Source organism: Nycticebus coucang, chromosome 5 (assembly GCF_027406575.1).
Source record: "Nycticebus coucang isolate mNycCou1 chromosome 5, mNycCou1.pri, whole genome shotgun sequence".
Taxonomy (NCBI): domain Eukaryota; kingdom Metazoa; phylum Chordata; class Mammalia; order Primates; family Lorisidae; genus Nycticebus; species Nycticebus coucang.
This window is the reverse complement of record NC_069784.1, coordinates 53,849,558-53,863,809: the sequence shown is the minus strand read 5'-3', so window position 1 is coordinate 53,863,809 and position 14,252 is coordinate 53,849,558. Positions and strand designations below refer to the sequence as shown.

The window sequence follows — 14,252 nt, the reverse complement described above, 5'->3', positions numbered from 1 at the left end:
AGGGCTGGGTTTGAACCCACCACCTCTGGCATATGGGGCCAGCGCCCTATTCCTTTGAGCCACAGGTGCTGTCTGGCAAGAGAATCTTTTAAGCCCAAGCATTTGAGGTTGCTGTGATGCCAGGGCACTCTACCCAGGGAGACAGCTTGTGACTCTTGTCTCAAAAAAAAAAAAAAAAAAAGTGAGATTGACACTAGAATTTATTATTTGTCTTTTTTTTTCAGTTTTTGGCTGGGGCTGGCTTTGAACCTGCCACCTCCGGCATATGGGGTCAGCACCCTACTCCTTTGAGCCATAGGCACCAGCCTATTATTTGGTTTGACATACTTTAAATATCCTTTGGGTAGAGGCAATGCCTTTGTTATATTTGGTGTAAAGCCATCTCATGCCCTACCCCGTGAATTCCCACAAATTAATCTCAAAGAAATAAAACCAAATCACTCATATCTTTTCACAAAATGGATTTTTATTATAGTCATATATGGTTTCCCAGTGCCACAGAAAATTACAATGTAAGGACAGTTTTTGGATGGCTCCTTAAAGAAACATAGTGAGTTTTAGAAATGAACTGTGCAGGAATGTGGTTAATGGAAAGTAAAAAGTGCCAAGGGGAGAAAACGGAAATCAAGGAGTGTGGTGTCTGCATGAAAGGGACTACTTTTTAAATCCCTCTAAGCTCCGATAACTGTTTCCCCAAGTAAGATCTCAACAAAATTCATCAGAAATGGAACTGATTGTGTTATCAAATACACAAAGAATACATTTATTTATTCAATAAAGAAACCATGAGGAAAGTGGATTGGGATGGGGTCAGACTTATTATTAGCTTATCACTGGAGTCTCTGTGTCTGTGCCAACAGTTTGGGAATCAGCAGGCTACCTGAAGATGAGAATAACAGCAAGCACGAAACCTGAAGCCTCTCTCAACATCTCTGGTTAACGGGTGTAACCGGCAAGAGAGGAGGCTTGCCATTCCCCCACCTCTCCATCACCACTTCATCTTCTGCTTGCCGACCTTGATGTGGCTTGAGAGCTGTCCTTACTTCGGCTGTACAGTCCAGAAGCCAGAACTTCCTCTAGGAAACTGACAAGTAGATTTGAGGTTAAAGGACAAACAAAAGCATCTCTAATAATAGATCTTAACATCTAACCAGATGAAAAGATATCATGAATAGTATGCAAGAAGTACTGGGCAGATATTTAGGTACAGAACAGAAGCATCAATTGAACACTAAAACCCTTAGACTATGGCTCAGTGCCCATAGCTCAGTGGTTAGGGCGCCGGCCACATGCACCAAGGATGGTGGGTTGGAACCTGGCCAGGCCTACCAACAGCAATGACAACTGTAACAACAACAAAAACAAATAGCCGGGTGTTGTGGCGGGTACCTGTAGTCCCAGCTACTTGAGAGGCTGAGGCAAGAGAATCTCTTCAGCCCAGGAGTTTGAGGTTGCTGTGAGCTGTGACACCACAGCACTCTACCGAGAAAGACATGCAGAAAAAAGAAAAAAGAAACCAGACTATAGAAGAGCCCCTTTCTGTTCTTGTCCAGGGTCCTCACTGTGTGTTTTTGGAATTAAACAGGTAAGATCCTTTAACACTAAGAAATTTCTATTTAGGAACCCATTTTTTTTTTTTTGAGAAAGAGTCTCACTATATTGCCCTTGGTAGAATGCCATGCCAAGCACCTGCCACACCTGCCACAAACATCCAGCTATTTTTTTTTGTTGTTGTTGTCATTATTATTTAGCAGGCCTGGGCCAGGTTTGAACCTTCCAGCCCCAGAGCATGTGGCCAGTGCCCTAACTGCCTGGAACCCATGATTTTTTTTTTTTGGCTGGGGCTGGGTTTGAACCTGCCACCTCTGGCATATGATGCCAGTGGAACCCATGATTTTTTTTTTTTTTTTGGAACCCATGATTTTTAAGGGCAAGGCCACTCTGAAATACTCATCAGCATCTCTTGCCTATACTCTTGAAACTTTCTCAGAACTTGCACTGTGCCTCTATTCCTCATTCAATCTACTTCCCAAAATGGTGCCAAAGTAACTTTTCTAAAATATAGATTATATCCTGTTGCATATTCCCCTCTCTTCTGCTTTAAAGCTTTTACTTATATAAAAATATACATAGTAAAGTTGAAGGCCCTTCATAATGTAGCCTAATAGTAACTAATACTTGTGTTTATTTTATTCTGAGAACTGTTTTAAGCCAAATGTGAAACAGATGCTACTATTATCCTCATTTTTAAAAAGAAGAAACAAAGTTATAGAGAAGTAAGGTCACCACAGCTAGCAAGTGGCTCAGCTGGGATGGGAACCCAGGTGTCAGAGTCCAGCCCCTGCAATTCTACACTGTGCTGCCTCTGCCCATCTGGTTCCATCTCATGGCGCAGCCTCTGTGCCACCGTGCCCAACTGTACACCTTCCCTGCTGTGTGTCGCGAGCTTTCACACCTCCACGCTGTTAGTATTACTGTGCTCTGTGTCTGAAATGTAAGGCTACCCTCCTCTGTGTGATGAGATCTTTTTATTTATTTATTTATTTTGCAGTTTTGACCAGGGTTGGGTTTGAACCCGCCACCCTTGGTACATGGGACCAGCGCCCCACTCCCTGAGCCACAGGCGCCACCCCTGTTGAGATCTTTTTTATTCCTTAAGCCAGGCTAAGGAATAATTTTTTTTTTTTTCCGAAGAGCCTTCCCTGACTCCTCCATGCTGAACTAATCAGTTCTGTCCATTATCACTTTATCCCACTGCTGTTTTAGTGTTGTATAATTATTATTAACTAGGTACTGCATATGTTATTGTTGCCAAAATAAGCTGTGAGCTCCTTAGAGTGGGAGTACATTTTACTCAGTTTGAATCCCCAAGATTTAACACAGAGGTACCAAATAAGGTATGCTGAATAACTGAATTAATAAATAGCTACCCATTGGCAAGAGAGTCTTCTCTATGATATAGGGGTTGTCTGAGTGCTTGGGACTTTCTCTCAGAGGAGACAGATCTTTAATAGACAGAGGGTTGGAGGAATGACCAGGTACCTAATTATTACCCCTGTTTTGCAGTTTTAGACTGGAAGGCTCTGGGCGTGGATAATTTAAATTCCAAACTCCTTTGCAAAAGAAAAAAAATGTGAAGTAGAGCAGGTAAGTGCATTTGTTCCTTTTCTGAAACACAGGCACCTCTGTGTGGCCTGGCATTGGGCTGGTCGGACTGCAGAAACTTGGAGGCCAGAAAACAGGTGCTAGGAATGATGAGGTGTGGTTGGTTTTCTTTTTTGAGACTGAGTCTCACTTTGTTGCCCCCAGTAGAGTGCTGTCGCATCATAGCTCACAGCAACCTCAGACCCCTGGGCTCAAGGGGTCTTGCTTCAGTCTCCCAAGTAGCTGAGACTACAGGTACCTGCCACAACGCCTGGCTATTTTTAGAGATGGAGTTGCTCTGGCTCAGGCTGGTCTGGAACTCGTGAGCTCAGGTGATCCTCGCACCTTGGCCTCCCAGAGTGCTAGGATTATAGGCATGAGCCACTGTGCCTGGCCCATCATGGCTTTTTTTTTTGAGACAGAGTCTCACTATCTCACCCTAGGTAGAGTGCGTGGTGTCACAGTTCATAGCAACCTCAAACTCATCGGCTTAAGCGATTCTCTTGCCTCAGCCTCCTGAGTAGCTGGGACTACAGGCGCCCACCACAACGCCCAGCTATTTTTGGTTGTAGTTGTCATTGTTTAGCCGGCCCGGGCCGGCTTGAACCCACAAGCCTGGATGTATGTGGCCAGCACGCTACTCACTGAGCTATAGGCGTGGAGCCCCATCATTGCTTTTTTTAAAGATAGCACAAGTTTTTAACAGTGACTTCCAGTAAAAATAAGATGAACATGTGGGGAAGCTCCATCAGAATTTTATCAGGTGATTTTTGCTTTATTTCCAACTCTGCTACAAAGAAAATAAATAATTTAAAGATCTTCCTCTGTGTACCAATAAGACCCCATATTCCTGATTATAAAGAAATATAAAGTGTTTATAACTATCAAGCCTAATTATCTTTCCTAGGGCCGCTGTGACTTTTTAAAAAGTATCTATTTGGGGACTTTGATGAGTCATTGCATGTAGTGCTTAAAAATTATGGGCAATGAACATATTGGTAACTATACCCCAAATTAAGGCTATGGTTTAAAACAAAACAAAACAGAAGAATAATTTTTCTTTCTAGATTTGTTGGTGCTATAATCCAATTCAATTTAGTTTAGTTCAGTCCAGTACAACAGATGTTTACTGAGTATCCATTATGAACTAGGTGTATGGACAAACACCTGTTACAATTCCTACCTTAAGGGGCTCTTAGTTAGAGACAGATACACAATCACAACTCATTATCAGACATGGCATACACAGAGGCAGCACCAGGAACTAAGAGTGCTTTAATACTCTTGCTCTTCTCACTTCATGCTGTCATCAGGGTGCTGTCCTGACTATGGACGGAGGGAGGATGGGTGGAAAAAAGCAGAACCCCAAGGGCGGTGCCTGTGGCTCAAAGGAGTAGGGCGCCAGCCCCATATGCTGGAGGTGGTGGGTTCAAACCCAGCCCTGGCCAAAACTGTTAAAAAAAAAAAAAAAAGAAAAGCAGAACCCCAATCCCTGACTTTAAAAAAACAACCTCAAAAAATCTTGAGTAACACAATGAGAAGCAAGTTTCTTCACTTTTAAATCTTTGGTAAGAGGCTAAAGCAGTGTTTTTCAACTTTTTTTTTTAATCTCATGGCATATTTGAACCTATAGTTAAACTTCTGTAGTACACTTAAATTATGTTGATTTAAAAAAGAGTAAAAAGGGCGGCGCCTGTGGCTCAGTCGGTAAGGCGCTGGCCCCATATACCGAGGGTGGCGGGTTCAAACCCGGCCCTGGCCAAACTGCAACCAAAAAATAGCCGGGCGTTGTGGCAGGCGCCTGTAGTCCCAGCTGCTCGGGAGGCTGAGGCAAGAGAATCGCTTAAGCCCAGGAGCTGGAGGTTGCTGTGAGCTGTGTGAGGCCGCTGTGTGAGGCCACGGCACTCTACCGAGGGCCCTAAAGTGAGACTCTGTCTCTACAAAAAAAAAAAAAAAAAAAAAAGAGTAAAAAAAAATACACTTACTGTGCTTTGAACTTTTTTTGAAAATAATTTAATTAATGATCTTTAAAAATTTTCACGGCACACCTAAGATCCTCTCGTGGTATACCAGTGTGCTGTGGCATACCAGTTGAAAGTCACTGGACTAGAGACTAATATTTATAGGATGAAAAATTGTAAGTACTAAAGTAATTCAGCTAAACAACTGTGTTCCTAACAAAGCTATACACTATAACAAGATAGTATATGTGTGCATATATGTGTGTATATATATATTTTTTCTTTTTTTTTTAATTAAAGAGATGTCATCTTCCTTTTCCTCTGTTCTCCACAGATAAAAATTACATGTGGGTTTCGTATACCAAAGACACCAAGGGAATCTAGAATCTGAACAGTGGTATAATGAAAAAAATAAATGGAAGTTATAGGGAGCAGGAAAATAGAAAAAGACTTTCAGGGCTCAGCACCTGTAGCTCAGTGGCTAGGGCGCCGGTCACATACACCAGAGCTCGCGGGTTCGAACCCAGTCCGGGCCTGCCAAACAACAATGACAACTGCAACCAAAAAATAGCTGGCCATTGTGGTGGGCGCCTGTTGTCCCAGCTACTTGGGAGGCTGAGGCAAGAGAATCACTTAAGCCCAGGAGTGTGAGCTGTGATGTCACAGCACTTTACTGAGGGCGACATAGTGAGACTCTGTCTCAAAAAAAAAAAAAAAAAAAGAAAAAGAAAAAGAAAAAGACTTTCAGGAAAATAATAAGGTTATTTGCTTTAATGGAGTAATAAGCTTCTAATTACAGCCAAACACTTACCTGGGTTTGGATATGGGAGTGTGTGAGGGAGAAGGATGAGACGAAGTTTGGAATAGCTCTGAACACTGAAAACTCTTTGCCTCTCCTCTCAATCCTTACTGCGTACAGTTTTCAGAGCCATTACCGTGTTTCCTGCCTCTCTGCCTTTGCACACACTGCTCTTCTGCCTAGAAGGCTGTCCCATCCGTTCTTTAAAACCCACAGCTTCGGGCGGCACCTGTGGCTCAGCGGAGTAAGACGCCAGCCCCATATGCTGGAGGTGGTGGGTTCAAACCCAGCCCCGGCCAAAAACTGCAAAAAAAAAAAAAAAAAAAAAACCCGCAGCTTCCATCATCACTCCTCTGTGGAGCGTCCTTAGCTGCACTGTCCCCCTTCAGTGCTACATTCTCACTCTTCCATATCTTGTCAATATGCTGCATTGTAAATTGTCTACATGCCTGTTTCCCATGTAAGCCCGTGAGTTCTGGGGGGCACAAGTGATACATGAATCATGAGTACATTCTTTTTGTAAAAGTTTTTTTTTTTTTTCTTTGAGACAGAGTTTTGCTCTATTGCCTGGGCTACAGTGCAGTGTCATCATCGCTCATAGCAATCTCAAATTCCTGGGTCCAAGCCATCCTCCTGCCTCAGTCTCCTGAGTAGCTAGCGTATAGGCTTGTGCCACCATTGCCTGGCTAATTTTCCTATTTGTTTTGTAGAGATGGGATCTCACGCTTGTTCAGGCTAACCTCAAACTCCTGGACTCAAGCAATCCTCCCGTCTCAGCCTCCTAAAATACTAGGATTACAGGCAGGAGCACTGTGCCTGGCCTCTTTGTAAAAGTTTTAAACAGGATACATAAACCTCAAATCTTCTTTGACTTTTCTTTTCCCCATTACTCTTTCCAGTGAAAGGCTGTGTTCTAAAAGCTGTGAATATAGAAATAAAGTAAAACAACTGTGCCGTCATGGAATTTATATTCTCATGGGGGAGGAAGATAAACAAAATTAATTAGTAGGCAAAATATAATAACAATAACAATAATGGTGGCATACCATATACTATATGTGAAGTACTGTTCCAATGATAAAAACTATTCTACTTCACAGAAAAAAAAATTGAAGCACAAAGAAGTCAAAGTCTTACATCTTGGAAGCGACAGAGTCGGTATATAATCCCAGACAATCTGGCTTTAAAACTATGGAAAAAATAAAGCAGGTTTATGGAAGGAGAATTGGAAAGATGGTGGTGTGAGATTTTCAAACCAGTGCTCAAGGAAAACCTCCCTGAGAAATTGACACTTGAGCCAAGCTGCTGAATGAGGCAACAGAGCATCTCCCTGAGGGCAGGGCAAGGGGAAAGGGTCAAGGCCTGGTAAGTTCGGGGAACAGAAAGAAGGCTTTCAGGGCTGAAGCAAAGTGAAAAAAGTAGGTAGTAAGGGCTGAGATTGGAGAGGTGAAGGAAGGGGATGGAGAGGATTGGAAGATGAGATCACATAGGGCCTGGCAGGTCCTTAGAAGGATTTTGGTTTTTGCTTTGGGTAAGATGGGAGACATCTGGAGGGTTCTGCATAGAGATGTGACATACCTTGAATTTTCACAAGATCACTCTACTTGGAAAATATACTGAGAAGAGATCGTAGGGGGACAAGGGTGAGGCAGCTACAGGAATCCCGGGGGAAATGATTACATAGGCCAGGGCAGTAGTGGTGAGAGGGCATCAGATTCTGGACATATTTTGAAGGTGAAGCTCTTAGGATTTACTGATGAATCAGGATGTAGATATGAGAGAAAGAAGAAATTAAAGAAAACAAGGTTTTGGCCTAAGCAAATAAAAGAATGGATGTGCCACTAACTGAGAAAGGAAGTCTGAGGGAGCAACATGTTTAGGAAGAGAGATCAGGAATTGGGTTTTGAATAAGCATGCATGTTTATTAGACATTCATGTAGAAATGTCAAAAAGACAGTCATATGTACAAGTCTGGAGCTTGGGGGAGAAATTTAGACTAGAAACAATGGTTCTCAATGGGGTAGGGGGTGATTTTACTTTCAGGGGGAGAGTTGGCAATGTCTGGAAACATTGTTCGTTGTCATAACTGGTAGAATTCTGTTGGCATTTAGTGAGTAGAAGCAAGAGATATTGCTGAACATGTATAATGCAAAGGATAGTCCCCTGCAAGAAAGAGTTATCCAAAATACTACTAGCGTCAAGTTTGAGAAACTCTGGACTAGAGATATAAATTTGGAGTTAGTACTAAAGAGATAGAATGAAAAGCCACAAGCCTGGATGAGATTACTAAGGGACTGAGTGACCAAGTCCCAGGGAATCCCAGGGATTCCCAAAACAGGAGAAACCACTAAATGAGATCAAGAAGGAATGGCCAATGAGGTAGAAGGTCCTGAAGCTAAGTGATAAAAATGTTTCAGTGTGAAGGGACTGATCACCTGTGTCATATGCTGCAGAAGGGTCAAGTAAAATGAGGACTAAAAGTTGACTCTAGGTTTAGCCTTGTGGAGGTCCCTGGGGACCATGACAAGAGCAATTTTAGGACTGATGGCAGTGAAGGCCTGAATAGAGTAGCTTAGGAGAACAGGTGAGGTGTAAGCAAATATTTGAGGGATGATGGACACAGCAAATATAAACGATGCTTAGAGAATTTTCCTATAAAAAAGAACGGACATTTCAAAACTATTAAGAAATGAGTATGGGCAGCGGCTGTGGCTCAGTGAGCAGGGTGCCGGCCCCATATGCCGAGGGTGGCGGGTTCAAACCCAGCCCCGGCCAAACTGCAACAAAAAAAAATAGCCAGGCGTTGTGGCGGGTGCCTGTAGTCCCAGCTACTCGGGAGGCTGAGGCAGGAGAATCGCCTAAGCCCAGGAGTTGGAGGTTGCTGTGAGCTGTGTGACGCCACGGCACTCTACCGAGGGCAATAAAGTGAAACTCTGTCTCCACAGAAAAAAAAAAAAAAAGAAATGAGTATAACTGTGATGGATATGTTACTTAGTTCAATGTAAGCATTTCACATTGTATATCGAAACAGTACCCTGAACCCCATAAATGCATCAATGTACAAAGTTATGATTTAATAAAAAAAATTAATAAAAAAAAGAGAACAGAGAAAAGAGATAGAACCTGGAGAAAGAAAGGAGGTTAAGAGAGGGTTTTTAAAGATGGGAAAAATAGCAGGATGTTTCTATGATTCTATGAATGATCCACTGGAATGGGAAAAAATGATTCAAGAAAGAAAGGGAAGCAAGTTTGGAGTGATATCCTGGAGTAGGTGAGAGGGGATGGGATCTGGTGCCCAAGTGGAAAGGTTGGCTTTAGCGAGGAGCATTCATCTGCTGTGACAGGACAGAAGGTAGTGGGCAGTAGTGGGCACTGTGGGAATTCTCTTCTGCTGGCTTCTCTTACCAGCGAATGTACAGCTTTTTCATATGTTATCCTTAGTATAAAGTAGATGTTGAATTAAGTGTCTGCTGAATGAACAGGTGAATCAGGTACACATTTTTCTTTTCTTTTTTTCTTTTTCTTTCTTTCTTTCTTTTTTTTGAGACAGAGTCTCACTATGTTGCCCTTGGTAGAGTGCCGTGTCGTCACAGCTCATAGCAATCTTAAACTCTCAGGCTTAAGCGATTCTCTTGCCTCAGCTTCCCAAGTAGCTGGGACTACAGGCACCCGCCACAAGCCTGGCTATTTTTTGTTGCAGTTGTCATTGTTGGTTAGCTGGCCCGGGCTGGGTTTGAATCCGCCAGCCTTGGTGTGTGCGGCTGACACTGCAACCACTGTGCTTTGGGCGCTGAGCCTGATATACATTTTTCTAAATAAGTTTACATATCACCTAATATGCTACATTTTCCCTAAATATCTAACAGTAATTTTATCAGGAGCAAAGAAAAAGGTTGCCATTCAACATCTGTCTCTAAAAATACCAGGAATTTCACACATACAGATTATCCTGCTCCTGAATACTGGAGATATACTTTACTCATAAAGAACTTCGCATTATTTTTTAAATGGGCTGAATTTGCTCTAGCATTTCTCAGAATTTTTAATATGCTTAAGTAAATGTTTACTTTCCAAAACAGGGATACAGTGTTTTCCAAACGTAGTTGGCCATGGCACCCTTCTTCAGTATCTCCCCAAATAAATTTTCTATAGAACAAACCATAGAATACATTGAATTAAGGTATAAAATATTCTCTTGATTATAGCCAGTTCCACTGAGGTTACTTTACCTATGACACTTTCTTAATGAATGATGTAATCACCTATTAAAAATGTAGCTATTCCTTCCCAACTCCCACCTTAATTCGGGACAAGAAAGAAAAAACAAAGCAAAACAAAACAAGGAAACAAATAGGAGCCCTTGGCCCTATTTCCTTTCCCATAGAGAAGAAATAGGACAAAAAAAGCAAACAATGAGATTCTTCTGCATGTATCCAGCATTGTGTATGTGTCATTCACTGGGAGATCTTGTAAGAGAAAGGAAGGAATTACCCTCCCAGTCCACAAGGTAGACGAGGGACTCCTCAGGGATAAGACTGTCTGCAATCAGTTACACAGAGGTCTGGGAATCAAAGAGCAATAGATGTGCCTTCTCCCCACTGGGAACATTCAAGACCACATCAATCTGTCAGAGCAGTCACATCCACAGAAGTAGAATGATGACCACTTTTTAAAAAATGCAAGAAAAAGTCCCAAATAACCGAGCTACTGCAACCAGAATGCTGAAGGCTATTTGCAAGTCTTTTAAGTATAGAGGTACTGATTGTGGGGGCCTCAAAGGTGGAAATTTAAATGTGCTCAAATGGAAATGGAACTACTAAAAATTTTTCTCCTCACAGATTGCAAGGTTATTTGACATGTGGACTCCCTTATAGTAATTTATCACTGCCTCAGTATACTCTTACTTGGGATAATAATATAATCCTCTCCTTGAATTATCTTAAAGATTTTTGTTTTTGTTTTGAGACAGAGTCTCATTTTGTTGTCCTCAGTAGAGTGCTGTGGTACAGCTCACAGCAACCTCAAACTCTTGGGCTCAAGCGATTCTCTTGTCTCAGTCTCCCAAGTTGCTGGACTACAGGCACTGGCCACAACATGCAGGTATTTCTTTTAAAGATGGGGTCTCACTCTTGCTCAGAGCTGGTCTCAAACTGCTGAATTCAATCCATCTGCCTTGGCCTCCCAGCGTGCTAGGATTATAGAAGTGAGCCACCGCACCCAGCAAAGTAAACAGTTCTTTTTTTTGAACCCCCCACCTCCGGCATATGGGGCCGGCGCCCCACTCCTTTGAGCCACAGGCGTGGCGCCAGAGTAACAGTTTTTAAAACAAGTGATTTTGAAGGAGTAGGGCGCTGGTCCCATATGCCGGAGGTGGCGGGTTCAAACCTAGCCCCGGCCAAAAAACAAACAAACAAACAAAAAAAAACAAGTGATTTTGAAGTAAGAGTAATGACAGAGGTGATGATGAATACCCAAAGTCTCTGTCACTTTATCTCCCCCAAATGTAACAGTAATAACAGCAGTAGCCACACGTAGCATCTATTCTCGGCCCCACTTCCCTTAAGCATTTTAAATATATTATCTAATTATCACAGTAATTTAAATATACAATCTAATTATCACAATAATGGTATGAAGGAGCTATTAGTACCTTCATTTTACAGCTGAAAAAGCTGAGGCACAAAAATGTTAAATAACTTGCCTCAGGTCATACAAATGGATATGTGGCAAGACTGGGATTTGAGCTACCTGGGAAGGTAGCCTGACACTGAAGCCATGCTCTTCATTGCTATGCTATACTGCTTACAGGGTGATTTATAACTAACAGGTCCCATCTAAATAGCCCCGAAACTCTGATGACAATCCTAGTGAAAGAACACATGGTAGGGCAGCGCCTGTGGCTCAGTGAGTAGGGTGCCGGCCCCATATACCGAGGGTGGTGGGTTCAAACCCACCCCCGGCCAAACTGCAACCAAAAAATAGCTGGGCGTTGTGGTGGGCGCCTGTGGTCCCAGCTACTTGGGAGGCTGAGTCAAGAGAATCGCATAAGCCCAAGGATTTGGAGGTTGCTGTGAGCTGTGTGACGCCATGGCACTCTACCGAGGGCAGTAAAGTGAGACTCTGTCTCTACAAAAAAAAAAAAAAAAAAAAGAAAGAACACATGGTAGTTTGAAAGATGCATTGGGGAAGCTAGTAGTATACAGTTTTGGCAGAGGAATCCTCAGAGCTGTGCTGAGGATAATGATAATTCCAGTAGCATTAAATTGATGACTTTTTAAAATTAGGGTAACATTTTATATTTTTTGATGATGAAAGGCAAATATAGATGCTACAGGAAATAATGAAGTAAATGAGCCACTTTGGTCTCAGTATGTGGAGTTATATGTTTGAGCTTTTCTTTCCATTTTAAACGTTTTATTGTTTTACCTAGCAAGTTCTGAAACAAATATGAAAATACTGTATCAAATCTTATACACTACACAAAAAGGCCTAACTTACAAACTTAAGAGAGGGAAGGACATTTTTCTTGTAACATTTTAACATAACTCACTATTCTGGATGATAAAACAGGAACCCATTCAAATTAGCTTCAGCGAAAGAAAAATGTTTATTATATGGCAGTGGGAGGCAGGGGTATCTATCACTGAACCAGTGTAAGAAGATCAGTGCCTAGAAGAGCCTGGAATCTGGAACTGGAAGGCTGTTTTTTTTGAAGTTTTGGCTGGGGCCAGACTTGAACCCGCCGGCCCTGGTATATGGGGCCAGCGCCCTACTCCTTGAGCCATAGGCGCCACCCCTGGTAGGCTGTTTTGAAACGCTTATTTATTGGTCTCTTCTTTAAGCTTCATTCTGTTAATCTGTTTATTTGTTCTTTCCTTGTAACTGGGTTGAGTATTACTGCTTTTAACCACCCTTCCCCTTACAGATTGATAATTTTAAAATTTAAGTTTATTTTTAAGAATCAGCAGCAGCTAACCTCTGTGTTGGCAAGGGGATGGTATGAAGGTATAAACACAGTTTTAGATACACACATACATACATACTATAGTAAAAAGTTTAGTATAGTAAAAAGTTTTTGGCTGGCAATTTAGAAATGCAGCATATTAAAGAGGTTAATACCCTCTGGCACAGTAATTTTATTTCAACATTGCTAGCAGTGCATGAACTCTAGCATCACACAAATTCGAGCTTATATTCCAGCTATGCACGTCCTTGGCAAATTACTTAATTTCTCCATTTGAGAATTGGGATCACAATAATCTCATCTCTTGGGCCATGAAGATTAAATGAGATAATATGTGTAATGAAGTCAGCAGGCATCTGGCATACAGAACATGCTCAATTACTATCCCACATGACTAAATGGACAAATGTGTAAAAATGTATATAAAATGGTGTTTATATAGCACTCTTTATAAGAGTGAAAAATTACAAACAAATAATATCAAACAATATTTGTTTTGTTCACCACTGTACCTCTAGTCCCAAGATAGCTCCAGAATGGAGCAGGTGCTCGATATGTATGTGCTGAATGAATAAAACCTAAGGGTTGGTTAAATATATTGTGATTCAGTTATTAGAAATGATAGAAGGAAATATTTTCACTGAAAGCACATGTACGATATATTTTCTTTTATTTAAAAAGTTATGTGTACACTGCCTACTAAGAAATATTGTAAACCAAAGCAAGAGGAAAAATACAAAACCAAATAATCATTTAGTTTTGTTTTAAGATTTCTGTCATTCAAAGATGATGAAGAAGGAGATTTCAGAGACAATGTTACTCTTCGAATAGAAATTATTAGTTTCATTAATTAGTGGCAGCTTTTAGTTTCATTACTGTCTGAAATAATGCCTAAGTGTTGATAATAATTTAACTTTGACAGTAAGTCAGTGACATTAATACTTTTTGCAGATAATACAGTTAAGGGCTCAGAAAATAGTTGTCATATTGAATTTCTATAAGTAAACTTGAAGCTGGGAAGGGGCCAATTTATGTATCAACAGGTACTTTATAGATTTCTACCTGAACAAGTAACCCTAGAAACTTGGACCTTCTCCTATAACCACAAGTTGGTTCAATTTCTGAATTATTTACAGAAAAATTAGGATACCATGACAGAATTTGCATTTCAAAGGGGAAGGAATTCAGAGGACACTTACTCTTTTTCACTTGAGGGCATTTCAAGATCACTTTTGAAAACTGTTGGAACCATCACCTTCTTTATAGAGATTTTCTTTTGGGAGTTTATTTTCCTTCCATGACCAAAGCATGAGATACCATTGCAAGAGCTGTGATGGAGACTATCACCTGTCACTGATAAGCATTTTTTGAGTGCTGATTATAC

The 14,252-nt window shown here is 41.3% G+C and overlaps 1 protein-coding gene across 2 annotated transcripts in view; it reads right to left on the bottom strand.

The window, feature by feature from the left end:
• Positions 1–448: 448 nt before the first annotated feature.
• VPS45 (vacuolar protein sorting 45 homolog) overlaps positions 449–14,252 on the bottom strand; it is a 101,831-nt gene continuing 88,027 nt past the window's right edge. For both annotated transcript variants that reach the window (XM_053590747.1, XM_053590748.1), the window contains one exon: positions 449–1,084. In XM_053590747.1, coding sequence (XP_053446722.1) covers positions 997–1,084 — 88 coding nt within the window. In that variant the 3' untranslated portion in view covers positions 449–996. The remainder of the gene's footprint in view (positions 1,085–14,252) is intronic.